This window comes from Teleopsis dalmanni, chromosome 1 (genome assembly GCF_002237135.1).
Source record: "Teleopsis dalmanni isolate 2A chromosome 1, ASM223713v2, whole genome shotgun sequence".
Classification (NCBI taxonomy): Eukaryota; Metazoa; Arthropoda; class Insecta; order Diptera; family Diopsidae; genus Teleopsis; species Teleopsis dalmanni.
The window spans coordinates 117,279,058-117,305,256 of NC_051846.1; the positions used below are offsets into that span (position 1 = coordinate 117,279,058).

At 29.9% G+C, this 26,199-nt stretch overlaps 5 protein-coding genes across 7 annotated transcripts; 2 read left to right on the top strand and 3 right to left on the bottom strand.

Moving 5' to 3' along the window:
• Nucleotides 1-4,793: 4,793 nt before the first annotated feature.
• On the top strand, nucleotides 4,794-15,358 carry LOC119667837 (nucleolar and coiled-body phosphoprotein 1). Of its 3 annotated transcripts, none has more exons than XM_038077174.1 (9): nucleotides 4,794-4,860; nucleotides 7,637-7,776; nucleotides 8,824-8,921; nucleotides 11,357-11,471; nucleotides 12,020-12,153; nucleotides 12,222-12,512; nucleotides 12,580-14,282; nucleotides 14,499-14,613; nucleotides 15,163-15,358. In XM_038077174.1, exons 1-8 carry the CDS (start codon nucleotides 4,824-4,826, stop codon nucleotides 14,609-14,611), a joined length of 2,631 nt encoding a protein of 876 aa, XP_037933102.1. In that variant the 5' UTR covers nucleotides 4,794-4,823; the 3' UTR covers nucleotides 14,612-14,613; nucleotides 15,163-15,358. The 3 variants fall into 3 exon arrangements, with proteins under 3 accessions (XP_037933102.1, XP_037933103.1, XP_037933101.1); XM_038077175.1 differs by having other exon boundaries at nucleotides 12,580-13,876; XM_038077173.1 differs by having other exon boundaries at nucleotides 12,580-14,613.
• Nucleotides 15,359-15,613: 255 nt separating this feature from the next.
• Nucleotides 15,614-20,021, bottom strand: LOC119667834 (helicase POLQ-like). Its single transcript, XM_038077172.1, has 9 exons — nucleotides 19,153-20,021; nucleotides 18,921-19,099; nucleotides 18,551-18,824; nucleotides 18,197-18,402; nucleotides 17,988-18,133; nucleotides 17,469-17,925; nucleotides 16,538-17,413; nucleotides 15,931-16,065; nucleotides 15,614-15,841 (listed from the first exon to the last, which is right to left on the bottom strand). Exons 1-9 carry the CDS (start codon nucleotides 19,922-19,924, stop codon nucleotides 15,755-15,757), a joined length of 3,132 nt encoding a protein of 1,043 aa, XP_037933100.1. The 5' UTR covers nucleotides 19,925-20,021; the 3' UTR covers nucleotides 15,614-15,754.
• Nucleotides 20,022-20,052: 31 nt separating this feature from the next.
• On the bottom strand, nucleotides 20,053-20,881 carry LOC119667838. Its single transcript, XM_038077177.1, has 2 exons — nucleotides 20,760-20,881; nucleotides 20,053-20,693 (listed from the first exon to the last, which is right to left on the bottom strand). Exons 1-2 carry the CDS (start codon nucleotides 20,794-20,796, stop codon nucleotides 20,128-20,130), a joined length of 603 nt encoding a protein of 200 aa, XP_037933105.1. The 5' UTR covers nucleotides 20,797-20,881; the 3' UTR covers nucleotides 20,053-20,127.
• A 57-nt stretch (nucleotides 20,882-20,938) lies between these two features.
• Nucleotides 20,939-21,899, top strand: LOC119667839 (adrenodoxin-like protein 1, mitochondrial). Its single transcript, XM_038077178.1, has 4 exons — nucleotides 20,939-21,048; nucleotides 21,103-21,154; nucleotides 21,225-21,331; nucleotides 21,526-21,899. Exons 1-4 carry the CDS (start codon nucleotides 20,949-20,951, stop codon nucleotides 21,768-21,770), a joined length of 504 nt encoding a protein of 167 aa, XP_037933106.1. The 5' UTR covers nucleotides 20,939-20,948; the 3' UTR covers nucleotides 21,771-21,899.
• A 1,227-nt stretch (nucleotides 21,900-23,126) lies between these two features.
• On the bottom strand, nucleotides 23,127-26,195 carry LOC119665685 (protein FAM76A-like; the record flags this gene model as incomplete). Its single annotated transcript, XM_038074915.1, has 6 exons — nucleotides 23,127-23,864; nucleotides 23,924-24,352; nucleotides 24,699-24,792; nucleotides 25,584-25,697; nucleotides 25,779-25,843; nucleotides 26,127-26,195. Coding segments are annotated over 6 exons (1,119 nt in total), but the record flags the coding sequence as incomplete, so codon positions are not given.
• Nucleotides 26,196-26,199: the final 4 nt, after the last annotated feature.

The window sequence follows — 26,199 nt, forward strand, 5'->3', positions numbered from 1 at the left end:
TTTAAAAACTATTTTTCAGCTTACATGATTATTCCGCTGTAAATATATATTAAACATTTAGGGTTGGTCTTTTCACAACCGGTTGAAGATGTATTAGCAATAAATATAAATATTCATTGTATGGTTAGAAAACTAAAAATACATCCATTACAGAAATAATTTTAATGTTTTCATATTTAAAAAAAAAATAATGATCTATTAAGAGACATATTTAACGATCATTACTTAGCAACAGTTCTAAGGGTAATTACTGAAGACAATCCTTCTCCTTGTATCGAAAAATGAGTAGCAGAGAACAGATGCTTCTTAATAAAATAAAAACATTACAATTGTTATGATTTTATTATTATTTTTATTCAAAATATTGATAAATACATCAAACGATTTAGATCATCTCAAATGTGTGGTATAGAGAACCATATAAGACATATAACATCTGTTTACATATTTTTTCATTCTATACATAATTTCGAAAGGTAATGCTAATTTTTTCGAACTACATCAGTTTATTTTTCAAAATTATGACTGCATTTCATTTGACTTTGACGTCCCTACTTTGATATATCACTTCCTTACTTATTGTTTCTTAAATCAACGACTTAAATTGAAAAACCCATTTCATATAACTTGAGTTTTTAAATAATATGCAAAAAGAATATAAAAACCTGGGTTTCCACCATTCCAGTATAGGCTAAAATATTATTGTATTTTTTGACCCGAACTTAAACACATTTTTTTAACCGATTTCTGGATACAAACTGGCTTTGTAGCCACATAGCTGGGCTTACACCACTCCAGTATACACTAAGAGATTAATACATTTTTGGACAATTTTTTGGATACAAACTTCGTTGCATTTTTTAACAGATTTCAGGATACGAACTTGCTTTGTAGCCAAAACGCTAGGTTTACACTACTCCAGTATAGACTAAAATGGATGAATGGATTTTTGGGCTCGAAAATACTTGCATTTTTTAAGCTAAAACATTGTTGCATTTTTGGACGGATTTTTTGACCCAAACTTACTTACATTTTTTTAACATATGTTTGGACACGAACTTGTTTCATAGCTAAAAACTGTGCTTACACTTCTTAGCCTCTTGTTTCTATTCATGGTAATATGGTAGTTGCAGACTCAACAAGTCTCAACTATCTCATAAGATACAATCCCGAGTTAAAACAGCTAGCTGAAGTTGATACAATCAACAAATTTATGAAAAAGCAGCGATTAAGATGGGTTGGACATATGTTAAAAATGCCGGATATGAGAGTACCGCTTAAGTTTTATGAGAACAAAGTAGGAACCAGCAGAAGAAGAGGGCGACAAAGAAAACGATGGAAGGACAGTGTGCAGCAGGATTTAGAAGAAATGAACATAAGAATTTGGAAAACAAAAAATCAGAGAAGAAAGAAAGGATGTTGTTAAACAGATAATGATGATTTTTACTTGGCTATCCGAATTAGAGAGTTATATTTTGTATTATTCATATTCACCGTGATCAAATAAAGAATAACAAAACCTTTATCAACCTCATACTAATACTATTAACATATAGTATACTATTAGTATATATGTAATAGTATATATAGTTTTATTAGAGAGTGTTATCAGCTATATACCATAGCATAATAATCACAAACTATATGTTAGGTATATGAAATGTGCAACACTGGTTTAAGGTATTCTAATATTTTAAAAGATATATCGGAATCATCTCAAATAAATCAAACAAGACTCGATATACTATTTCATTAGTTGATTTAATTACTAGTAGGTGAATTACTATATGCGATGATAATATTTTAAATATTTAACCTTGATTTAAATAAATTAATAAATTGTAATTAATTTTTAATACTGTCAAGTACAGTTCAGTGCAATTATCTATCAAATATCAATATTAGTTGAAGAGGTGTAATCACTAAATCAAATATGATTGAGTTTGCTCTTTAGATGATATACTCATATCGCATTTATAAGCTTTTCACATTCATTAAGATTCACTTATTTATTGAAATTCATTAATTGAAAGCATTTATGCTTCAATAAGTAACATTTTCACAATCCAACATTTAAACTGAATGTTGCAATATTTTTTGAATTAAAAGCGTAAATGCCACGCCACGCCACTCATTTCGGCTGAAGCAGTTTGAATTTTGCATGAGTAGCGTTTGAATGCGTGCGAAGGAAAGTGATCAGCCAGGCCGGGCCAGTTCACCGCTAATGAAGTTGGTTCAAAAAAGTTATTGCTTTCGAATAAAAGTAATCGCGAGGAAGACCGTAAATACCGAATCAATTAAATAAATAAAAAAAAGTGGTTTTTGAAAAGACATTGAAATTGATATTAAATGTTATGCAATTGCAAAAGAGACATTTAAACCGATCACATTTTCAAAATTGTTATGCAACAATTAATTGAAAGCCACTCGGAATACGCAAGTTTTGTATTAAAATTTAATTAAAAGTATTAAATATTATTTAACAAAGAAAAAAACTTTTTCAATTTTTAAATTAGTCCATTATATTTTCAAGTCCTCAGTCATCATCATCGATTATTTAATCACACATTTGAAAATTCTCTAACAATTGATAGACGTAACCTCACAAAAAATAATCCAATGATGAAAACCACATGACTTTAGTGAACAATTCTCCTTACCAAAACATGATACCACACCTTTGGTAAATTCCATGCACAACATAATCAAAACGACGCATGGTTTTTGGCACTGTCCTGTGGAAACCATATACCATTTACATCCATATTTTGGCACGATTCCGATTTTCGGGACAAGCCTATTTGACAATCTATTTTAATAAAAACAGCTATTTTAAATAACTTATTCCTATGCACTCTATGTCAATATAGCTTTGTTTTCGAGATATAGAGCGTTAAAGTTGAACATTTTTATATTAAAATTATTAACAATAAGAACACACGCCATCTAGCGCATCTTTTTGTTATTTATTGCTTTTGTAATCAATGTTTACAATCAAGTTTTTGTAAATGGAATCCATGTAACAACTATTAACATCGATATTCTGAAAAGTAAACAATGATATATTCTAAAGAGATCAAAGGTGTAGATCCCCACAAATCCCCAATTCACACAACTATTTAAGGCTTAGAGTGTTGAAACTATCCAGCACAATACATAACAATTCTAACTATTCTTTAGCTCTGCTTAGAAGAATTTAAACAGATGAAAGAATACTTTTAAATAGTCATGCTGAGATACTTTAAACAAAATGAGGTGCTACAATAAAAATGATATAGATTGTCAGGTTTTCTCAGTAAGGATCAAATATAACTGGTGCTTACTGTTACAGAGTCTATTAAATCGCAGTTTACAATTTAATTTTTCTTTTGTTCTCATTAGTTTAAATTTTAGTATCAAATTCAAGCTTTTCTGTCTCTTTAACGTTTAGCCTGCGAATACGTTGAAGAACCTATTAGTTTGGGTTTATTACGTATTGGTGAACACGTCGAAGAATCTGTTGGTTCGGGTTTATTCCATATTGGTGAATACGTGGAAGAATCAATTAGTTTTGGTGTATTCCGTATTGGTGAATACGTGGAAGAACCTATTGGTTCTGGTGTTTTCCATATTGGTGAATACATGGAGGAATCTTACGAATGTACAAGACAATAATAAGGTAGACAATAAGGTAGCTGCATATGGCTCAGAAACATGGACAATGACGAAGGCGGACGAAGAAGCTTTAAAAATCAAAATTGATGCAGAAACTTTTCAAAGACAAAGAAATAATGAAATTGAAGAACTGCTTAGAAACGAAATTATAGTGAGATACTCATGTTTTGCTCATGTAATAAGAATGGGGTCGGAGAGAAAGTCGAACAGCATATTTGACGCAAACCCGATGACAAACAGGCACAGAGGTATGCCAAGAACGATTGGAATACTGAACTGGAAGAGAGTAGCAGAAGATAGGGACAGATGGAGGCAGATCGTGAGCGAGGCCAAGGTTCATACTGGACTGTAGTGCCAAATAAGAAGAAGAAGACATCGAGGAATTGGTTTTTTCCGAATAGGTGAATATGTCGAAAAACACATTGGTTCTGCTGTATTCCGTAATGATGAGTACGTCGAAGTTTATTTGGTTTTACTAATTCTATAGCTTCTGTAAGCTTCTTTCAACTAATTAGCGCGAGTTAAAATATATGAATGTCATAACGAATGTCTTGGTAATCTTCAATTCATAATAAGTCAATATTTGTGGTTTCTTCAGGAAATATTTTGAGATACCTTTTTATGGGTATTAATATGCTAACAGCGCATTTGTTGCAGAATGAATACGTGCTGCCATAAAAGTTCTGATGTTTTTTTAGTTCGAAAAGTTTTAAAAGAATAAAAATAAGATATTTAACAGCAACAACAAAAAAAGCGGTAAAAAATTAACCGCTTTTTTATGCAGTGACAGCGCAGGCGTGCCTCAAATTTCAAGTGATTTTTAAATGAATTCTGTTAAAATACTTAAAATGCGCAGAATTTTATTGAAAGAATGAATTGCAAGCAATTTTTAACTTTTTCAAAAGTCTTGAAACAAAGGAACTCAAATTAAAGATCGTTGACATTTAAGTCTACACAATGTCTTTCAAAAATAACAATTTTCAAACCTAATTTTTGGTTGACGCAATTGTTATAAAAATTACCGAAAAATAGGTGTGCACAAATTAAGTCTTTTTTATTGCATAAAATTAAATAAAAATAACACTCTAAAAAAAAGCTTTATTGGAATTTAAATAATATTGTTTTTCACTCTATTTTTTTCTTTCAGCCGTAAATTAAGGGCCACAAACATGAAAAAGGCCAAACGATGGCTTCTACCGATAGCAGGTGAGTTGCTTTAAAATAAATTAACAATTGTTCAGTTGTTAATTTAGGTATTCAATTGTGTTCAATTGTTCTTAGTTGATTTGAACTTAAGCACAAATTAAAATATATTAGAATATTTATTCCCAATTCTAATTTTTAGTTTCTAAAAATTACGAGTATCTGTCTAATAAATTAGAATTAGACTCTAGAATCTAATGTTAGAATCTAAGATCTTTTGGACTACAAACCCCATTTCAAATTACAAAGGTTTTTGAGGTCAACCTCATAAAATAATTAATTTTCAATCAATGATCAAAACTATTGAATCATATCTTCCCGTGTATACTCTAAACTTCTTTTTAAGGCTTTCAAAACCAATATCAATTTAATCTAAGTTAGGTTAGATTAATCAGTCCGGTCATAAGCCATACATAGATCATTGAAACTCTAGCAACATCAAATGAAGAAAGACCTTTATGTAAATTTGTAGTAGGCATTATGTAGAATGTCGACGACATTAGTTAGGATATTGTTAATCTATGTCATAAGCCATATATAGATCTTTAAGACTCTAACAACATCAAATGAGCAAAGACCTTTGCGTAAAGTAGGTATTTAAGGAGTAATCTTAAATTCAGAACAAACGTCGACCTACTACATAATAACATACATAATACTACAAACCTACTGCTACTACCTACTACTTTTTGTAAAGGCGTTGCTACAGTCTAAAAGATTTATGTATGTCATAAGCTATACATCGATCTTTTAGACTGTAGCAACATCAGATGAAGAAACGCCTTTACATAAACTAATAGACAGTTGCAGTAGTTTTATGTATGATGTCGACACTTGTTGTGAATCTAAAAAGTAATTGAAATTCCTTTTTAGAGACATACAACATCTTCTCAAAGTATATAGCCCTTAACCATTTTAATAATATGCGCGACTTAAACAAAAAAAAAATGTCACAGGCTCTTTTTTCTCCAGCTGTTTTGCATTCCCCGTATTTATCACTATTGATAATTTCCATCTTATATGTGTAGGATAGGTTAGGTTATACCGGCGATCACTAGTGGAACCACTTAGGGTCATTGGCCCATTGTGTTACCGTATGTATAGGAAAACTCAGGGTTTAAAACCACCTAGAACCTTAGACGAAGCTCAAATGCTGTTTACTGTCAGGTCTTGTAATTGATCAAGATACTCAATAAAGAGGGCTCTTAAAGTGTTGAGTCGCCATCGTGCATGAACTAGGCAAAGACAGAGTAGATGCGAGGTATTCTCAACGTCTTCCGCACAACTGCAACAATACTTTATTGTTGCTTTATTATTATTGGCATTTATTAATATCAGACCAACCAAAATTTTAAATGACAAAAATAAATGCCTAATCCGTGCTAACCACTAACAAGTGGTAGCTACTTCTGGTACTATCAAATCTACCAACAATAAACTTGCAAGTGTGAAGACGTGTAGTATTATTGTGTTGTTCGTCTCTAAATTGAATACGCAAAGTCACTACAGAAATTGATAGTGATAAACTCTGAAGAAAGATACATTAGAATCGAGTAGCAACTTTTCTTAATTTAACTAAAGATGGTCTCCACTTACTTACGTCAACCATTATATCATTGTTTGTTTGGCACTCAGTGGCATTTACAGAGACTCACGGAAGGATGACTCTTTGAAAACTAATACAAAGTTCATATGAAGTTCATGTGATCTATTATATCTAGTGTAAAATATTTTAGAAGAGTTTGAACCCCAAAACCGGCCTTCCATACGTCACTTATTATTATTATAAGAAACGATAATAGTAGTGTACGGTGATCTATACGACTTGTTATCTGTTTAGGGGTGTTTGAATGCATAGATTCTATTATATCTAGGGTAAAATATTTCAACATATTTGGTAGAAATTTGAACCCCAAAACCGATCGTTTATACGCCATTTATTATTATTATAAGAAACGATAATAGTAGTGTACGGTGATCTATAAGACTTATTATCCGTTTAGAGGGGTTCCTTTCCTTATATATGGAATTGATTATTATTATTAGAAAGGAAAATGCTGCACTGCTGCCTATAAGACTTATTGCGCTAAAGGTTCTGATGCTACTGTTTGGATCTCTTTGAAAAATAAATTTAGTTTTTAGAAGATTTCTATTTTGTGATAGAATAATAAAAATATTTAAGTAATTAATTAAAATCTTAAATGATTGCTATTTTAAAAAAATAATCAAACTTTAATATTAGTTAATTAGTTCATACAGTTTTTTAATTGTTAACTAAATATTTGAAAATAATATCTAAATAGCCAGTTATCTATTTTCGAATAGAAAAATCGTTTATTATGAAGAATAATTTGGATTTATATAAATTTATTCAGTGATTGGTATTGGCCCGCGATTGCATTTGGTCTGAACAGCCCTGATCTATATTATCTTTTTAAAAAGTTGTTGTTGTTTTGGAATCCATCTTTTTATAAATTCTATCAAATGATTCGTGTGATATCCAGGTATTATCATTACTTAAATTATCAATTATATTATTAGTCCGATCTGTTAAATTAAAGCTGAAGTATTCAATTTATTTTTTTTTTTAAATTGTATTAAATATTTTCTGCAAACATAATGAAATATGTCTACTTCTATTAACCTTGAATACGGCGATTTAATTAATTTTTTTTGTTTAATTTAAATAAATTATTGGAACCCATAAAAAATTTCTATTTATTTTATGAAAATCAATTAATATTATTTTTTATTTGTTATTAAACTTTTTTTCTTACAGCTTTGTTGGCGGTGTTAGTCACAGAAACCGACGCAGTGGCACCGTTTAAAAAGGTTTCCATTGGTACAACAACAACAACGACATCGACTACGACTACAACCACAACAGAAGCGCCAGCAATTGAAAGTGATGATGGAAAGGTAATTAATAATTTTTTAAATGTAAAGTAAATAATGACTTTATCAGCATTTTTATAAAAATGTGTAAATTTTTAAACTGTATAAGTATAATACAATAAAGAATAATAATATAATAATAATGAGAACTTCATTTAAAAATAATGAGAAGACAATTCAATAGAGGCAAAGACCAGAACCGAGTATAGTTCAGAATCATTATGTTACTATTAACCGTGAAATTTAAAAATTTTTGATTGACATGTACGCAGATCTTAGATCAGTCACTGAATAATCACGAAGCTTATGAGAATTACATAAATTAGTCAGTGAGATGGGTGGGACTCTGCAGAAACCGCCCATTAGTAGTAGACTTAATATAATTATAAATATTTAAAATAAATATATCAAGGAATAAACAAGAATAAAATATTAAAAGAAAAATAATTATTATTCAATATTACTTATATTTTTTATTAATTATTATAAATATCAAATAATATCAATATATCAATATTACTGAAATAAATCGTTTTTTGTATGTACACTTATTATAAAAAATAAATTAAAATTTAATAATATCAATATTTTAAATAAAAATAATTTTCTTAAAATATTCTTCTTTACATATATAGGGCAGTTTAGGCCCTCAAATGCTTTCTTAAGTACTCGAACATTTACAATTACTTTTACTATGTAACAATTAATATATATATAACATATATAAATTCCCAATTTGTATTAAAACTTGTTCCATTTACTTACTTAACCTAATATGGTGAAGTACTTAAATGGCTCAGCGAAGTAACTCATTCATATACCTATCCGTATTAACGAGAGGCGAAAGTAACTATAAAATTTCTTAAAAAATTCTGGTCACGAAGTTTCGAGAATGTACAGAACAAAATAGACTTAAGTCGATGTGTCATGTGTCAACGACTTTTACACTTTTCATTTATTCTAAATATATTACTGAAATTATATAAATTCTTTAACTAATAAATATATTAATTAATGTCAATTTCCATTAAGAACAGCATTTTAATATTTTTATTATAATTTTACTTTCAGGCCAACAATTCATCAACACCAACCAAGAATTCAAAACTGACGGGAATACCACAAATTGATTACATATGGGATCCAAATTTACCACGTGAATTAAGAGGGTAAGATTTATATTTAATAATCACTATATTCTATTGCTTAAAATAACATAATAATAATACAAAATTATATAGGCATATTTTGAATCCAGAGATAAAATTATTTTTGTTAAGCGTCTGAATAATTTGTTAGCTATAATTTATTACTATATATTAACTATTCAAAACTAAAATAAAAACTATAAAAATAGTAGCAGAAATACTACTGGTCATGATCTAACTTACTTTCAATACGCTCTCAATAGTAATCGCTCATTTCAACATTAGTTTCTAGAACTATTTTATCTATAGCTAAAAATACTACCAGCTATTGTCAAAATACACTCTGGGTAACTCTGGGGTACGTTTTTCAAACGAGATCCACTTTTAATGCAATCTTTATTTTCGTTTAGTAAATCTCGAGTAAAATTTGTAACACTAGATATTGTTTCAGAGTAGCAAGGTTACTTTGAAATTAACAGCTGTTTTATATAACTTGACAAATAAATGGTGATTTGATACGATATATCTATGAAAAATATAAATATCTACTATTATTACTATAAAAATATTAAATTACTCTAAAAACATTAATTTGGGCACTAAAATTTAACAGATCGAGAATAAACCGAGATCGAATCCAGATTTACCAATTCTAATTTTAATCAATTAAAATCGTTCATTATTACTTCTTCTTCTTTATTTGCCAATTCGATTTCGAATATTGGTGATCATATTACATAATAATATATTGTTTAATTCGCTTTTGTTAAAAACAATTACAAATTTTTTACTATTTCTGCGTATTGCTCTCTGCATCTAGCTACATTTATAAGGCTGCCAACCTCTTGTTTTTGGGTCCATTGGATCCACAGCAATGAAAATTGATATTGATATATCGCGTTTGTCTTCGATTTTTCCCTGAATAATCAGTTTTTCTTCTTTTTATAGTTATTAACAATTCGCTAGCACATCTCATTTTTCGTAATACTGCATTATTTGTAACATGATCTGTCCATTGAATTTTGAGATTTCTCCGAAAAATCCATAACTCAAATGCTTCGAGCCTTTTAATATCAGCAATTTTTAAAGTTCCGATTTCCATGGCGTATAGAAATATAGACCAGACATAGCATTTTACAAAAGGGTTTTTAGTTTTAATATTGAGATCATGACTGTTAAGAACTTTTTTGTTTCTAAGAAAAGTGTTACCTGCTATTTCTATTCGGCATTTGATCTTGTTGGAACAATTCCAATTTTCATTTATATATCATCCAAGATATTTAAAATTATATACTCTTTTATTATTGATTACGGTAAAAAGTAAAAGCAAATGAGATAAATTAATTTTTGAATAATGATCGAATTTAGACTCCAATTTTTGATTTTGATAATATTAAAGTTTCTAGATCTGGGAATGTAGTTGAATATTCATCTGAAGTAGAGACTATACACTATGCTTAAAGAAAGTTTTTCGAACATAAAATGCTTAGTTATTGTTCCAACAATCTTTAATTCATTGAAGAACAAATAGTTTCTTTATAAATGCTGTGACTAATCTTCAATATCCTATCTACCCGTGTTTGATTACAAATCAGAAATACATATTTCACTTTCATTAGTTATTATGTTTTTTCGCTAAATTATTAGTTTATTAAAGGTTTAGTCAGTAGCGTCCACTGGGTTCTCGCAAAAAGTTACAGGGTTCCGACTGTGGATTCTAAGCACTTAATAAATATTTTGAACAATTTGGTTCACCATATTCGAAGTATTCCCGAATGTTTATATAGTAACTAGATTCATGTTCACAGTTCCAGTCAGTATAGCTTCGACGGAAAGAAGCTTCTCAAAGTTAAAATTGATTAAGACGTACTAGAAAAGTATGATGATCCAAGAAAGACTATCTCCATTGGAAATTCTATAAACTGAACCAAAAATAGCAGGTGGCGCAAATTATGATTTAATTGAAAAAAAAAATTAAGTGAGGCTAAAAGTAGGAAAATTGATTTATTTTAATTTGTGTTCATTTTAATTTGATTAGCAATAAAACTTTCAACAATGTAACTTGAAAGTTTCCAACTGGGTTATAAAGGGGGCCTCGCAATTCTGATGGCGCCGACGTGCAGAGTTGGTGTAGCTCCGCCACTGGGTTTAGTCATTCAATTTCGAATTTGAGCTCTATTGTTTTTAGGACTCCACTGTTCCACGTTACAAACAATTTGACAAGCCAGATAAACCAATTGGTTATGAAAGTAAAAATATTTGTATATCACATATAAAATCTGTTTGGTCATGGCTGAAGAACTATAAGTCATAATTTTTACTCAACTAGTCTGTACTAATCTATTTACTAATTTAGAGATTTAAAAATTATAACAATATATTTTAAAATTTGATATTATATATATATAAATAACATAATTTCATGAATTAATATTTTATTTTAATAATGTTTTTAGTTACAACCTATCAAGTTATCCGTTCTTTTCAACAGTTCCACCGGAAGAGGATATACATTTCAAATGTGATGGATTACACGATGGTTTCTATTCGTCTATAGAACACAAATGTCAGGTTAGTAAAAATTTCCGTATTTTATTCACTGTATATATGTATAGCAATATATAGCAATTCATACTTCAATTATTTTCCTTATGCGTCGTTAATTTTCCACAAATATTTATGGTTTGAGCTTTCAAGAGAGGCACCTCAAAATTATTCTTCCAGCAATGCTGCCGACACACGTTATTCAACCAAATTACTCGTGTGAATTGCGTTGTCAAGTCGATCTTGACCTCAAATTTTTTGTACTTTTTCGAGTATTATTTTTATTGTTACTGGTTTTGCTAATTTATAACATGTTTTCAAAACAAATATTATGACGATAGTGAATTTAAAAACTTTTGTATAATAATAGGTAATAAAAAATTTTAAATTTCTTAGTTATAATTCAAGATCATAAGGCGCTTGCATTAAACAATTCTTCGCATGAAATCGTCCAGATTTATGCATACTTAACTGCTACAGAATAGCGAATTAATGTTTATTATTATTTTAAATTCTTCCGGTGATTAATTTTGATATATTTAAATTAATTCGATTGTTTTATATTCTCTTTTAAGGTTTATCATCATTGTGTATATGGCATACGGCATGACTTCTTATGTGCCAACTTTACCGCATTTGACCAAAAGACTTTCATTTGTCACTTCGTTTCAGATGTTGACTGTGAAGGTTCCCAAAAATACTGGAACAGGTATTTTAAACAAAAACTTTGACATTTAAAACAAGTTAAATTAATTAACACATATTTTTGAAATACAGAAACGATGCTTTATACATGGCAACAACTACTACATCGACTACTACCACCACCACCGAACCACCGCCAACACCACGTAGGCGTCCAGCTGTGCGACCGCTTCGACCATTACGTCGTCCTGTAAATCGCAGACCTGTCGATGATTATTATTATGATACAGAGGAGTATGATGATGATTATTACGAAGAACGTATAAATCGTAGACGTAAGCAACGACCGCGTCAAAGACAACCGGTTTCTGATTATGAAGACGAGTATGATGAAAAACGTTCATTCAATGATAATAAACCAAGGTAATTATATTATATGTATATGTATAGAAAATAAACACAATAAAACTATATTTATATCTTTTAATAGACGTCCAAATTCAAGAGATCGAGTCCGGGATGCAGATGATTTAGATGAAGATTATGACACCACTCGCCGTAAACAGGATCGCTCAAAATCTCGTAATAAACCCACTGTCGCGCAAGATAGACGTAAAAGTTCCTCACGAAAGCCAGCGCTTAATTCTGCACGTTCTGGCACTGATGAGCGACGTAGTTTTAATGATGACAAATACCCAACAAACAGAAGAAAAGACAAACCAAGTCCTACACCTGAAGAACATGAAGACACTGTAGACTTGCCTCCACGCCGTTTAACAGGTAGACGGCGGATAAACGAAAGGCGACCATCTCCAGCCTCCTCTGTTACATCTGATTTAGATGATCTCGATGATTATGAAAAACCACAACCTCCAGCAGCAGATCAAGAAAGTGCTGCTGAAGAAGAAGCGCCACCTAAAGTAAAAACAACCCCAAAGCCGTTAGAGGAATTTATTACACCAAAAGCAGCTCCAGCATCTGTATTTTCAAGACCAAGAGCGCCACCGCGTATAGCTCGACCAGTGCCAGTAAATGAGAAGAAAAAATATGAATATCCTGTGCAAAAAACTGGAACTACCTCTAGCCCACCTGCTGCTCAAGAAGAGGAGGAATATTACGAAGACGAGCTATACGAAGATGTTCGCAAAGACCAACGTGAACAAAATCGTCGTCGAATTGCAGCAGATGATGTAGACCCACCAAATAACAGAAAACGTATCCAAAATGAATCACCAGTAGGTCGAAAGCCTTCAAGAAATTCTTTTAAAAAACCCATTACCACAGATACGAAAAGTGCTGCCACCGATGATGAATATGACATTCCAGATAGTTCTTCGAATGAACATTTAGAAAATCGTAATGGTGCCAGAAAACGTCCATATGCAAATCGTAACCGCAATACATATAATAAACAATCAGATCAGAGTGCAGATGATGTTGATTTTGTAGACGACGACTATGAAGAACGTCCGATTAGACCAGCTCATAGGCTTAGACCCAAAATATCGGCACGTAAGAATTTCAATAAACAACGTCAGCCAGTCGATGAAGTCGATGAGGAAGAACATTATGATTCAGATATTGATCGACCACTACGAAATCGTCCCGGTATTAATCAAGGTCGGCGAAAAAACATTTTAAATGGACGCCTACGACAGTCTACAACAACATCAACAACTGAACCGCCAATTGAAGAGCCAGAGCCAGAAGTAGAAGAAGAACCTGAGGTAACCGTTGCGCCAAGTAAATCTCCTACAACATCATCACCTGGAGGACGTCAACCATCGGTACGTGTTGTTAAGCGTCCATTCTTGCCTTCACGAGGTGGCAGTCCATACCTACCACGTGGTCTTCAACCTGTTGGTGTTGCACATAAATCATTGAATTCGCCTACAACTGATAGCACAACAATTGATATGGGTTCTACAATATCAGGTGTACATCTTTTAGAACATGGTGCACCTATATTGCGTGATTCTGGAAATAATCAGGAACCAGTGCAAAGTTCACGTACAACATTACCACCACGCAGTGCAATACCTACAGTGTCACAAGCTCGCCAAGAACCTCATCCGAAAGTCACATTGGATGAGCTTTATGAAAATGACTATGATGTCACTTTGAATGATGCGCTCAATCCAACGCTTAAGCCACTATCGCCGCATCAAAACCATCAAAATCGCAATTACCCAAGTGCGTTTGCTTCAGCCCCTGCCGCTAATACATTTGTTAATAACAATCAATCACCCGCTCTTTATCATAATAACAACAACTATCAGCAACATCAAAATGCATATATTTCTGCGCCTCATCAGTCTCAATCAAAATTTCATCATCAATTACAATATCACAACCAGCCACAACATTCTAATAATAATTTCAATAGTGATTCGTATTTTTCATCAACAGATATCCGAAGGCACGCGGTCATCCCGGCGGCGCCCGCGCATAGCACTCGAACGGACTACAGAGGCGTTGGTACAAGAATAGCGCAACACTTTTATGATGATATCGAATATTAGCAGTAAGTAATCCTTTTTTTTGTTGGATTTACTATAAAATGGGTTTCAAAGTAAACAATACTTTTAAAAAAAAATTGTTTGTGGTAATATTATATATTGGGGTGTAAATTGGGGTGTAAGGTTAATCATTCTCCGTACAAGCCAGATTTGGCACTGTGTGACTTTTGTCTTTTTAGGGATTTTTATTCATAATGATATTCTAAAAGACTGTCCTTTCCAATACAGCAACTCTGTTACTATTCGTTGAAACGGCATTCAATTTGGTAATCCATCAGAGATATGCTTTCAGTCGCATTTAATTACGAATAGATGACCTCTCGCCAAAAAACTATTTTTAAAATATCTTGTTTATGTTGGAACTCATTTTGTGTTTGTTATATTATAATCAGACTTTCACAAAATAATTTAATTTATAAGGAGGATTGAAAATATAAAAGCAAATAACAGGCAAACAACATTTTATAATGAATTGAATAGTTTTTTTTATAAAATTTACTGATATTAATTGATATTAATTTTTATTATACTAACTATATGTTTCTTTTTTTAAGGTCAACTCATCATATTTAAAAACTATGTGCGATTGGAACACCAAACTCAAGCCACTGTAACATCCAAACTAAAAAAGTTTACCAATGCTTATCCTGCGAAAATAACTGCAGATTATTAAGATTGGTATCCAGGATTTCAACAATATTCTTAGAAATAAATAATTTTTAGAAAATACTCAAATATCGTGATAGTAAGAGGCAAATATAAATATTTGTCTTTAAATTAAACTTAGTGTTTGTTATTTTTTGATTTAATTTTTTTTTTTTCGTTTTCTTTTAACGATACTATTTTAATTTTAAATTTAATAATTAAAAACCATTGATTTTTCTATTATTATTTTATTGCAAATTTTTAATTATGAAATTTTTATTTAAATATCACTAAACTGAAAACAAATTATTGCCTATAAATTATATAAATTTAAATTATACAATTTGAAATTAATTCTGCTGATGTACTTATAAATTAAACGTGTGTATTCACAATATATGCACGTGTTAATGAAAACTTAAAACTTAAGTTTAAAATAACAAAAAACAAAAAAATAAAATAATTTCAAACAAACAAATTAATTACATTTCTTAATCTATTTTATTCTGGTTCCTCAGTTTGATGTAAACATAATTTGATTGCCTCAGTCTCATCTTCTAGTACGTCCAATTTTTTCATTAAAATTATCTGTGGAAAAATGATTTATTATTTATTATATAAATTTAAATTATTTATTATATAAAACTGAATTTATATTTATGGTATATGCATCCTACCTTGGCAGCTGATATAATCTCTTTAGCAACCTTCAAAGGCATATGTTCAATAGATTTCACCAACTGTATTGGACGACATTTCGCAATATCCTCGATAGTTTTAAAACCAGCAGCATAAAATTGCTTTGCACGATTCTAAATAAAAAAATAATAATAAATTATTTTAAATGATTACAGTACAATATAAAAGTTTTAATGTATAAAATTGAAAAATAAATTATCATTAATTGTCACGTAAATAATTATTGGTATCATACATAAAATTCCAATTAAAAATTATATACAATAATAACTAAAATAAAAAAAAGTTATAAAGAATATAATTATTTAAAACTATTTATATAAATATATTTAAAATAAACAATTTATTAATATATTATAACATTATTATAAGTTATAAACGTATATTATAATAGTATAATAATATATTATAATAGTAGAATATAATATTATAGTATAATAAATTATTATAATAATATAATAAAATATTATAATAATATATTATATTATCATAATATATTATATTAAGTATAATAACATTAATCTATTAAAAATTAAAAAACTTAAGAAAAGTTAATAACTACAACAATAAACAAAATAAAATTACAATCTTAACAGCAGGCAGTTCCATTAGTGGTTCCAATTCAATTGTACCACAACGATCCATTTTTGCACCAATTCTCTCAAATAAAGGTTTGTAGCACCAAAATTCTTCCACCTGTTCACATAAACGTACTATTGCATTGGCAGCTGCTGTAGATTGGCTGACTAAATTTTGTAGCGAGCCGCGTTCAATATCAAATTTCGTAGCAATTGCAGGTATTGGCAATAAATTCAATATATCAATCAGTATTAGTACCTTAAACAATCTATTTAATTTTAACTCCATTTTTCCTTGTATTGAAAGAGTTTTTCTTATTTTAGCTGCGATTGCTTCTGTTAAACCTACAAGTTGGAATAGTTTTTGTGTTGTGTCATCTAGAGATGTGTACTCTCGAAATAGTATAGCTGCATTAGCTGCAAATAATTCATCGCCAGTTGCATTTGAATTAAAGCAAACAACTAAGTAAAGAAGGTGTGCATAGTTTGTTAAAATTAAATGTTTCTGTGCATTTTTTAATTCATAATAAATGTTATATGTTCGTTTGTAATCAATACCAGCTTTAAATGAAGCTTTACCAATAGTTGTCAACTGAAATTTTGTTGATTTGCCAATAAATAGACGACGTTCTTGTGTTGTTATACTTTTCATATCATTTCTTATATCTTGACTAATAATTATTGATGCTTGCTCACTCTTTTCCCTAGAGCAAATTTCTAGTACTCTGTTTTTGAACATCTCTCGTATCGAATTCATTACAAGAGCCTCTGTTTTTAGACCAAGTTGTTCAGCTTGTACAGCAAGTAACGTACTATTTAAAAGTTGATATAAATCACGACGACAATGTGCTAAGTTCAAACCTATTGAACTTACTATAAGACTCTAAAAAATATTCAAAATTACTAAAATAAACAAAATCTACATATAAGCTATTTACCTGAATACCTAAACCATCTATATTGTCTAAGGAACTAACAGCTTTATCCATTGGCGAAAATAACATTTCTCCAACACGAACATTATCTTGGCACGCACTTATGAGTATACTCTCACCAGCTTCACCCATACCCGCACGACCCGCTCGTCCAACCATTTGCTTATATTTACATAGAGTCATAAATTCAGCACCAATATAGGGGGCGCGAATTATTACACGTTTAGCTGGTAGATTAACACCTGCTGCCAAAGTGGACGTGCAGCAAATAACACTGATTACATTGAGTCTATATGCAGTTTCAATGAATTTGCGTTCATCTGTAGTCAGACCTGAATGATGATATGCAACACCAAACGGTATTGTTTTTGCTAAAACTGGACTTAATATGCCACATATTTTTTCAAGCGCATCCATCAGATCATTCTTTTCACTTTTTTGGTGCTCCAAAAATCTGGATCTATTTAAATTAATAAAATTTATTAAAGTATATCGGTGTGCAAGAGTATAAAAGATACTGACTTCGGTAAAATTTGTGTTAAGAGTAAAGCTACGTTTTCACAGTTTTTTCGTGTAGGACAAAATATTAAACAACAATGCTTAGGAGCACATTCCGTAACTAGCCCAGCTAAATGATCTGGATCACAACGAGCAACTGACTCAGTATACTGTAAAATAATTAAAATCTTATATTGTAAAATTGTAAATGTTATCTTGTTTTGAGTTCGAACCTTGAAATTAACACTTCTTTTAAAGGTAAAAACTTCTTCCAACGTTTTCCCAGCAGCATTAATTTGTAATATATCTCGACCACATTTTATGTATTCTTTTAGCTCTACAGGACGAAATCCTCTTGAATATACGTCAGCATTTAAAAATGTAGAAATTTCAGTTAGATTTCCTATAGTCGCACTCATTCCAACAACCTGTATTTTAGCTGTAACAAATATAACAAATTTTAAGTCAAATCAACGTTAACATATAATATTGTAATTCAGTTGGTAAGAAGTAAGCAACACTTGACCATCTAAAAAAACGATTGGCTCCAGGATGTCAAATCTATGACAATCATTATTAATAATTACCATTTATAAACATAACTTTTGTTAGCATTGTTTCGAGTACCGATCCCCGACCCTTTTCTCCAATTAAATGTAATTCGTCTACAACAACTAAGCCAATTTCATTTGCACGTCCAGCATCAATTAAACTATCAAGTAAAATTGCACCTTTTTCAATAGATGCTATATATATACTTTTCCTTTTAATGCGCTTCGATGGTGGACACTTTCCTTTGCCAGACGTGTACTCATCAACAATGAAGTTCAGTGCTATAGCAAATGGTGACATTGCGCTTACCTAAATAACCAAAATCATAATTTTTATTTATAAATATTCTAATACAATATTAAATTATTATAAATAATTATTATACATGTTATTTGTGCAACTTACTTTCTCTTGAACAATTGATACATATGGAAGTATAAAGAGAACATTCTTTTCCCGGCATATTATTTCTCTCAACATTAAAATTTCCGCAACTAATGTTTTTCCGCCACTGGTCGGTAAAGCATATATTAAATTTTTTCTTTGCCTTATTGCGGGTAGATTTAAACATTCATCCTGCCATTCTAAACAAACAAATTTATTAAATGATTGAAGTATAATATATACTACTACTCACCATATAAACCCGTGATGGATTTATGCTCGAGTATCATTTTCTTTACACTATCTGGTAAACCATAAAAATTGCCTTTTGATGGTATATCATTTTTTTCTTCAACAAATATTTGTGTTTCCCAGTTTAAATGCGACAAATCCGCAATTTCTTTGTGGGAACTATTTGCACATTGATTTGATTGAATCGTACGATTGCGTATTTCTTCACTTGTCTCATATTGAGAACCTTGAATATCTTCTAGCATTGAAACCGATATCATGGAATCATCGTTGGGCATATTTTTATTCTTTTGATTTGGTATATTTGGTACTTTAAAAGCAACATCTTCCAAGAACTTCTGTGTATTTTGTATTGCAAAGTCGTCAGGCAGCGAATCACTAAATAAATCCTTTTCAGAATCTTGTATATAATCATTTATGTCGATATCTGAAAATATTACGTCGCTGTTGTTGATTCTGTCAGGAAAATCTTGCACTAAAGGCGTACCACCTAAATTACCATTTTCTGATTCAGGTATATTTATATCGCCAAAAAGGCTATCATCTATGCAATTATGTTCAAAATCATTTATGTTACTTTTACGTTCATTAAAAGTCCCAACTTTATTATCAATTAGATTCTCTATCTTGGAATTTGAGAAAAAACTATCATTATCATCGGAATCAGGCCAAAATAATTCCTGGCTATGTCGATCATAACTTTCACTTGTTGAGCTTCGTCTTCGCTTTGTAGTAATTACTTTATTTTCTATATTTTTGCAATTCGTCGTCATTACTGCCCATAAGGTAATAATTTAAATTTCTGAATATTATTTACCCGCAAATTATTTTTCAGCTGATAACTTACTATTGAGCCGCTGTTTTTTTACAGCGGTTAACAAATAAATACACCACACATACATACATACTATAACTAGAATATTGTACATTTTATTTTGTTTGATTTAAAAATTTATGAATCTATTATTACATTATCTTAATTATAGCAATGTTTTTTACGTTCACGATCTTCCATTTTCTTTCTTTGCATTTGTAGCATTTTCTCCTTCATTATTTCATATTCAGTTTTGTGGGATTTATTACGTAGAACTGAATTCTTAGCTGGAACTTCATCAATGTTAGTTTTAAATAAAGAATTAGGAGTTGATTCTGTCCAAGCATTTTTTCCAATTTCTTTTTTTACAGGTACAAACTTTACGTTATTTTCCTCGGCTACAGAAGTCTGATTAGTGTCCTCGCTTTCAGAATCTGTTACCTTGTCGTCAAGAATTTCATCACCATTATCGGTGGACAGATTACTTGCCAATAAATTCATTAACTCTTTATGCCGTCTCTCCAAGTTCTTTTCCCTTTCATTATTCATTTGAATTAAAGTACTTTTTATTGTACTTGCTAGGTGTGTAAAGCCTTCGCGTAGCAACTGTTGGACGTTAATAGCTTCCAACGGTGTGTCGGTCATCAATTCCTCATCTTCACTCATTTGCATCTTTTGTACATCTGTTAAAATTTCTATTATACGCTTGCGTTTGTTTGGTACAGTTTCTAGTTTAAAAGAGAAAAAAAAATTTATAAAGCTGGAAATCACATTTTTTATAATATTAATATTACCTTGTCTACTTTGGTCTCGTCGAGAAGTTTTAGACATTGTCGTTACCCAATTATTTTTCTTATAAAAATATTTTGAATGTATACAAATTTTTGCCTATTGTGCGTTTGTAAACAATTTCTGAAGCATCAATACAGCGGCTACAGAAACAGCTGTTAATATTATTTCATAACCTATAGGGAAATGTTAAAATGTATTGTTTATTAAAGCAAGCAAGGAATTCTTTTAATATTTATTCAAATATAAAACAAATACAACATTTGGGAAATAAATGGTTACATAAAACAAATGGTAAATAAATATAAAATAGAAAAATTTCAATATAATATCACTTATTTTATATAGTACGGTGTCATGGAGAATTTGAATGGCAAGATCCAAAATCTGAAGATGAAGTGTAAGAAATTTTATCAGCTTATTTACATATATTATGTATTCATTAAATTTTTCCTGTATTTATTTAACAGCGTACGAGTCACGTATATTGATAAAGATGGTAAGCGTATCAAAGTTAAAGGAAAAGTAGGAGATAATGTTCTTTACTTAGCTCACAGGCATGGAATCGATATGGAAGGTAAAAATTTTAAAAATTCTACAAAAAAGTACTACTTCATTTCTGAAATCTGTTTTTTTTATTTGTAGTAAAATATTTTGTATTACTGTTCTCTTATTTAAAATTATTTATTGTTACAAAAGTAATTAATTCATTTTAATATGAAGTATTATTTTAAAATCAAACGCATTATTTAATCACATTAAAAATTATAGGAGCATGTGAAGCCTCATTAGCATGTACAACGTGTCATGTTTACGTACATCAGAATTATCAGGACAAACTACCAAATCCTGAAGAAAAAGAAGATGATCTTCTTGACATGGCACCTTTACTGCGTGAAAATTCACGTTTGGGTTGCCAAATTACACTCAGTAAAGAGCTCGATGGAATAGAATTAGAACTACCAAAAGCAACTCGAAACTTTTATGTTGATGGACATAAACCGAAACCTCATTAATTTTAGCTTTGTATTTTGTAAATACAAAAGTCACTTGTAATATCTATGTACAGTAAGTAAAAAATTGTTATATTAATGATTGTAAGATTATAATTGTTAACTAATAAGATTGAGTGATAATAAATTATATTAACAAATTGAAATTTATGATCCTTATTCTTTTGTAAAAAAAACAAAATGTGAACTTCTCATTCCGAACTTAGACCCTGACATATGAATATATCACAAGGTGTATACAGTGACAAACATAATTATTGCTGTTATGCAGTAATTTTTATTAACAAAATTTTTTTAGATAAAATGCTTCATTTGCAATTAAATTTATTTCATTTCATTATATTATCTTTTATATATAATTTCCTGATGAAGACTCTGAGAGGCGAAATATAGAATTAATTAAAAAACAAAGATTTTTAATTTTTACTGAAAAAAAGTGGCCTATAGCTAATTAAAAAATAAGCAAAAAATCATAAAAGGTCGATAAACAAACTCAAAGTTTTATATATATAATTTATTAAAATTAAAAACCCAATAAAGTACTTAAATAGGCTCTATGAATTTATTGGCACACTTAGTTTCCAACGAACAATTATATTTAATATATGTATACATTTATTATTTAAAAATATGATATATAATTTCACAAAGTCCATTTGATGGTATTAAATTGAATAAAATATTTGACAGTGACTCTTAATAGACATTTTTCAGTTTGCCAAGGAATAAAGAGCGTAAGCTGCCGAGCCTGTTTCTAGCTATGATATAGTATAAATATGACCATCTGAGAGGGCTTCAAACCGACACCGTGTCGAAGTTTGCATTTTTCTCAGAGCAAAAGCTGGAACCGAAACGTAAATCAATATGATTTATTTCCGTTCGCCACCACCAGTTCGGTACTAGTTTATTTGCGCGAATTTCTTTACAGTTGTAATTATTTAGTTAACATCTAGTTTTTAATTCTAATTTTGTCTCAAATTATACATAATTTTTTTAAATCGTACCATTTTCAAATACAATGCAATCAACAATTCAAAAAAGTTAATATAAATAAAGTTAAAATAACCGATGACCAAATATTACTGCTCTTTAAAAGAATTAATCAAAACAACTTAGTTTTGACAAAAAGTTTTGAACATAGATTACAAATATTAACTTGAAACTAACTCAAAAAAAATTTTTATAGAGCTGAAAACCAATATCAAACCTATACATTTTTAATTAAACTGCTACGAAAAAAATTCAGACTCAAAAATTAAATTATAATATATACATATTGATAAAGTTGAAATATGTTAGAAATGACATAAAAACATAATTTTTGTTGGATTTTTTTTTATTTGTTTTCAATCTCTTACAAATTATTAAAACTTATAAACAAAAACATTTGCTTCAGAATAAGTAAAAAATAAGAAGAAGTCAACTACAAAATAAAGTTACAATTTACTAAATTTATTATGCTTAAATTAAATTTTTTTTAAAATTAATTTCTGAATGTTTATAGTAATATATTATAATGCGCACAAAAAACAAGTCTTTCCAACAACTTTATGAAACTAACACTTATAGAAAAAAAAATTTATAATTTATATATATATAAGCTGATAAATTAAGTAAGAGTTCTCTTACCTATTTCTGCATAACTGTTTGTCATGTAAATAATAATAACTAAATTAGAAAATTTAAAAACTTGATTCAAATCTTGTAAATATACAATATGAGGAATATTTACTAATTTAAGTAGAATAATTAATTTGTTGAGGGACTATTTGAACGTGAGTCTGAAGAACTTTCTTTTTCTTCATTTTCTATACGTTCGTCACGCTCCTCTTGTTCATCTCCTCCGCGGCTTTCTTCCTTATCTTCTTTAACTTCATTCGACTTTATTTCAATAATCTCTTCTTTAGGTGATACATTTTCACGTTTTTCTCTACCATTTTTCTTGTTACCTTTCTTCAAGCCTGCTACTTCTTTTAATAAGTTAGATACCTTGCGATTAAGATTTTCTACTTTCATTTCGTTTAATCGCTCTTGTTCTTTCATTTTATTACGCATTTCAATTTCCTTTTCAAACATCTTTCCTTTCAACTCTGTCACCTGAAAAGTGAAAGAACATCAATTAAAAAATTATATGTTTAATATTTTAACTAACATACCAGTTTATCTTTTTCCAACAAATCTTTATCTTTAAGCTGTAGGCGTTTTTCAAGACTAGCAATACGCTCCTTAAGATTTGTCATAGCAACTACATGATCAGCTGAGTTAGGATCAATCGATATAACAGCTGGTGTGCCTAATGATCCTAAACCAATAATTGCTCCATTTCCACTTCCACTACTGCCGCCAGAACCTGTGCGTGAAATTTTATCGGGTAAATCCAATCCAGCTGCGCTAACAGCTGATGTACTTCCTTTCGTTAAATCAGCAGAAGTCCGAGATGATTTCTTGGCTGAAGCTGAGGAATTTTCTCTGTGCGATTTTTCGTGAGGTCGTTTCTTTGAAGGTAATCGCCCTTCCTGCTGTGCTTTGAGAAGGGCACGTTTAAATGAGCAGGTACATAGCCAACAGAGCAATTTGCCATTGACCTGTGTAATATACATTAAAAACATAATATTAAATGGTCAGTTTAACAAACATAATTTACAAACTACTATACTACGGTTTAAATTCAACAATTTAAGAACGCAAACATTTACAAAATTATTTTGTCATTCATTACAACACTACATATCCAGACCTTAGTTAATTTTAGATTGATAGGTACATATCTTGAATTAATTTACAATTAAGATATTCAAAGTTTTACAGCAAATTAAATTATGCGAATTTACATATTTATTACTAAAAGCTTATAAAATACAGTTTAAATATTTTTGCGAGGTTTTGGTGGTAGTACATTATTGATTGAATCTGTCGACTTCGCTCGCTAACCTTTTTATTCTCGTCATGTTTATCAAATGCGGATCGTTGTTTGCACTCATCACATTGTACAGGTGGACCGTATTTTACTTCATAGCTAGCACATCTGTTATTGACATCGAACGTTAGTAGGGATTGTTGTGAATAACATATAAGTTGATTTGTGTATTCATTGAATAAATATTATGCAGAAGAAAAGAGAAGAAGAAAATGTTTGCGTTCATAACGTTGAATTTTTTTTAAGGAGTCTTGATTCTTAAGAATCAATAGTACAAAAAAAGAAATATGATTAAAATTGAAGGCACAACATAAGGAATAAAGGGTTTGGAGTTTTATTTATATAATAATACGTTATATTAAAATCGTACCCTTGTGTTATATATATATATAATAATATTTAAGGATGTATTATTCTATTTAGTAATTATATTAAGTCATAATAACATTTAAGAAATACCATTTTCTTAAGTATTAAATTATATATATAAACATATAACAATAACATCTATCAATTTACTAATTCAGCCAAGTATCTATTTATATATTTGTATATCAGATATTTTCATAGGAGCACATATACTTTTCCTCCCATATTAAATGTTTACCCAATTTAAAAAAAAAAGAATATCAAATCACTTTTGACACTTCTAATATGAAACATAGACATTAGTTTGATACTTTCATTAATTATTCTTTTGAAGTGCATTGAACTTACAGTTATAGTCGTTCCCGAACGACTTCTTGCGTTGACAATTTGATACTTGCGGTTTTTGAATTAATTTTGACTTTTGACATGTAAAACAACCCATACCCTCCTTTCTTATCATTGTGCATTCAGTATATCCAAATCAGTTTATAGGATTAAAATATGTCCAGTTTTGAACATTTTATACATACCTCATACACTTAGTACTATTGAAAGCTGCGACAATTTTGCAGCATTCGCATGCAGATGGCTTGCCGTATTTGCTTAAACAATGTTCACACTTTTTGCATGCGCTTTGTGATTTCCTAAATTTCAGCCATCGAAATATACGAAGATAATAATATGAAGTCACATAACAAATAACTGGATATTTCATTTATACTCACATTACGGGCTGAAATTCTGAACGGCAATAAGTACAACATTTAGCGGCCGATGTAACGCGGCAGTTCTGTAAATAGAAATTTAAAATATAACTTGAACTTTACTATTTATTGCATAGCATTGTTTTTTTTCACTCATAGCAAAACCTTTGGCAATGACACAAAATTTGGCAAACTTTTTTGTTTACATTTAATGCGCATTTACAATTATTTTATATCACGTTTTAGCTGTTTGATTTTGTTTATCTTGGAATAAGTTTCTTCAAACACGTGTTAATCTTTGTAACCAAATCATTAATTACGAGGAAATGTATTATTTTTCCCAATTTTAAACTGTATGCTGACACATACCTTGCAAAGTTGTGAACCCGAAGACAATTCTTCAAACGGGTGCCTTGAAAAGCATTTTGAACATGCAAACAAT

Bases quoted from the DNA above. Each gene is read 5' to 3' on its own strand.
- LOC119667837 (XM_038077173.1), top strand. From the start codon at position 4,824: ATGAAAAAGGCCAAACGATGGCTTCTACCGATAGCAG. The intron at 4,861-7,636 runs GTGAGTTGCTTT...TTTTTCTTACAG, and splicing joins ATGGCTTCTACCGATAGCAG to CTTTGTTGGCGGTGTTAGTC. The intron at 7,777-8,823 runs GTAATTAATAAT...TTTTACTTTCAG, and splicing joins TTGAAAGTGATGATGGAAAG to GCCAACAATTCATCAACACC.
- LOC119667834 (XM_038077172.1), bottom strand. From the start codon at position 19,924: ATGACGACGAATTGCAAAAATATAGAAAATAAAGTAATTACTACAAAG. The intron at 19,100-19,152 runs GTGAGTAGTAGT...TTGTTTGTTTAG, and splicing joins ATCCATCACGGGTTTATATG to AATGGCAGGATGAATGTTTA. The intron at 15,842-15,930 runs GTAGGATGCATA...ATTTTTCCACAG, and splicing joins AGATTATATCAGCTGCCAAG to ATAATTTTAATGAAAAAATT.
- LOC119667838 (XM_038077177.1), bottom strand. From the start codon at position 20,796: ATGTCTAAAACTTCTCGACGAGACCAAAGTAGACAAG. The intron at 20,694-20,759 runs GTAATATTAATA...CTTTTAAACTAG, and splicing joins ACGAGACCAAAGTAGACAAG to AAACTGTACCAAACAAACGC.
- LOC119667839 (XM_038077178.1), top strand. From the start codon at position 20,949: ATGTATTGTTTATTAAAGCAAGCAAGGAATTCTTTTAATATTTATTCA. The intron at 21,049-21,102 runs GTAAATAAATAT...TATTTTATATAG, and splicing joins ATGGTTACATAAAACAAATG to TACGGTGTCATGGAGAATTT. The intron at 21,155-21,224 runs GTAAGAAATTTT...TTTATTTAACAG, and splicing joins CCAAAATCTGAAGATGAAGT to CGTACGAGTCACGTATATTG.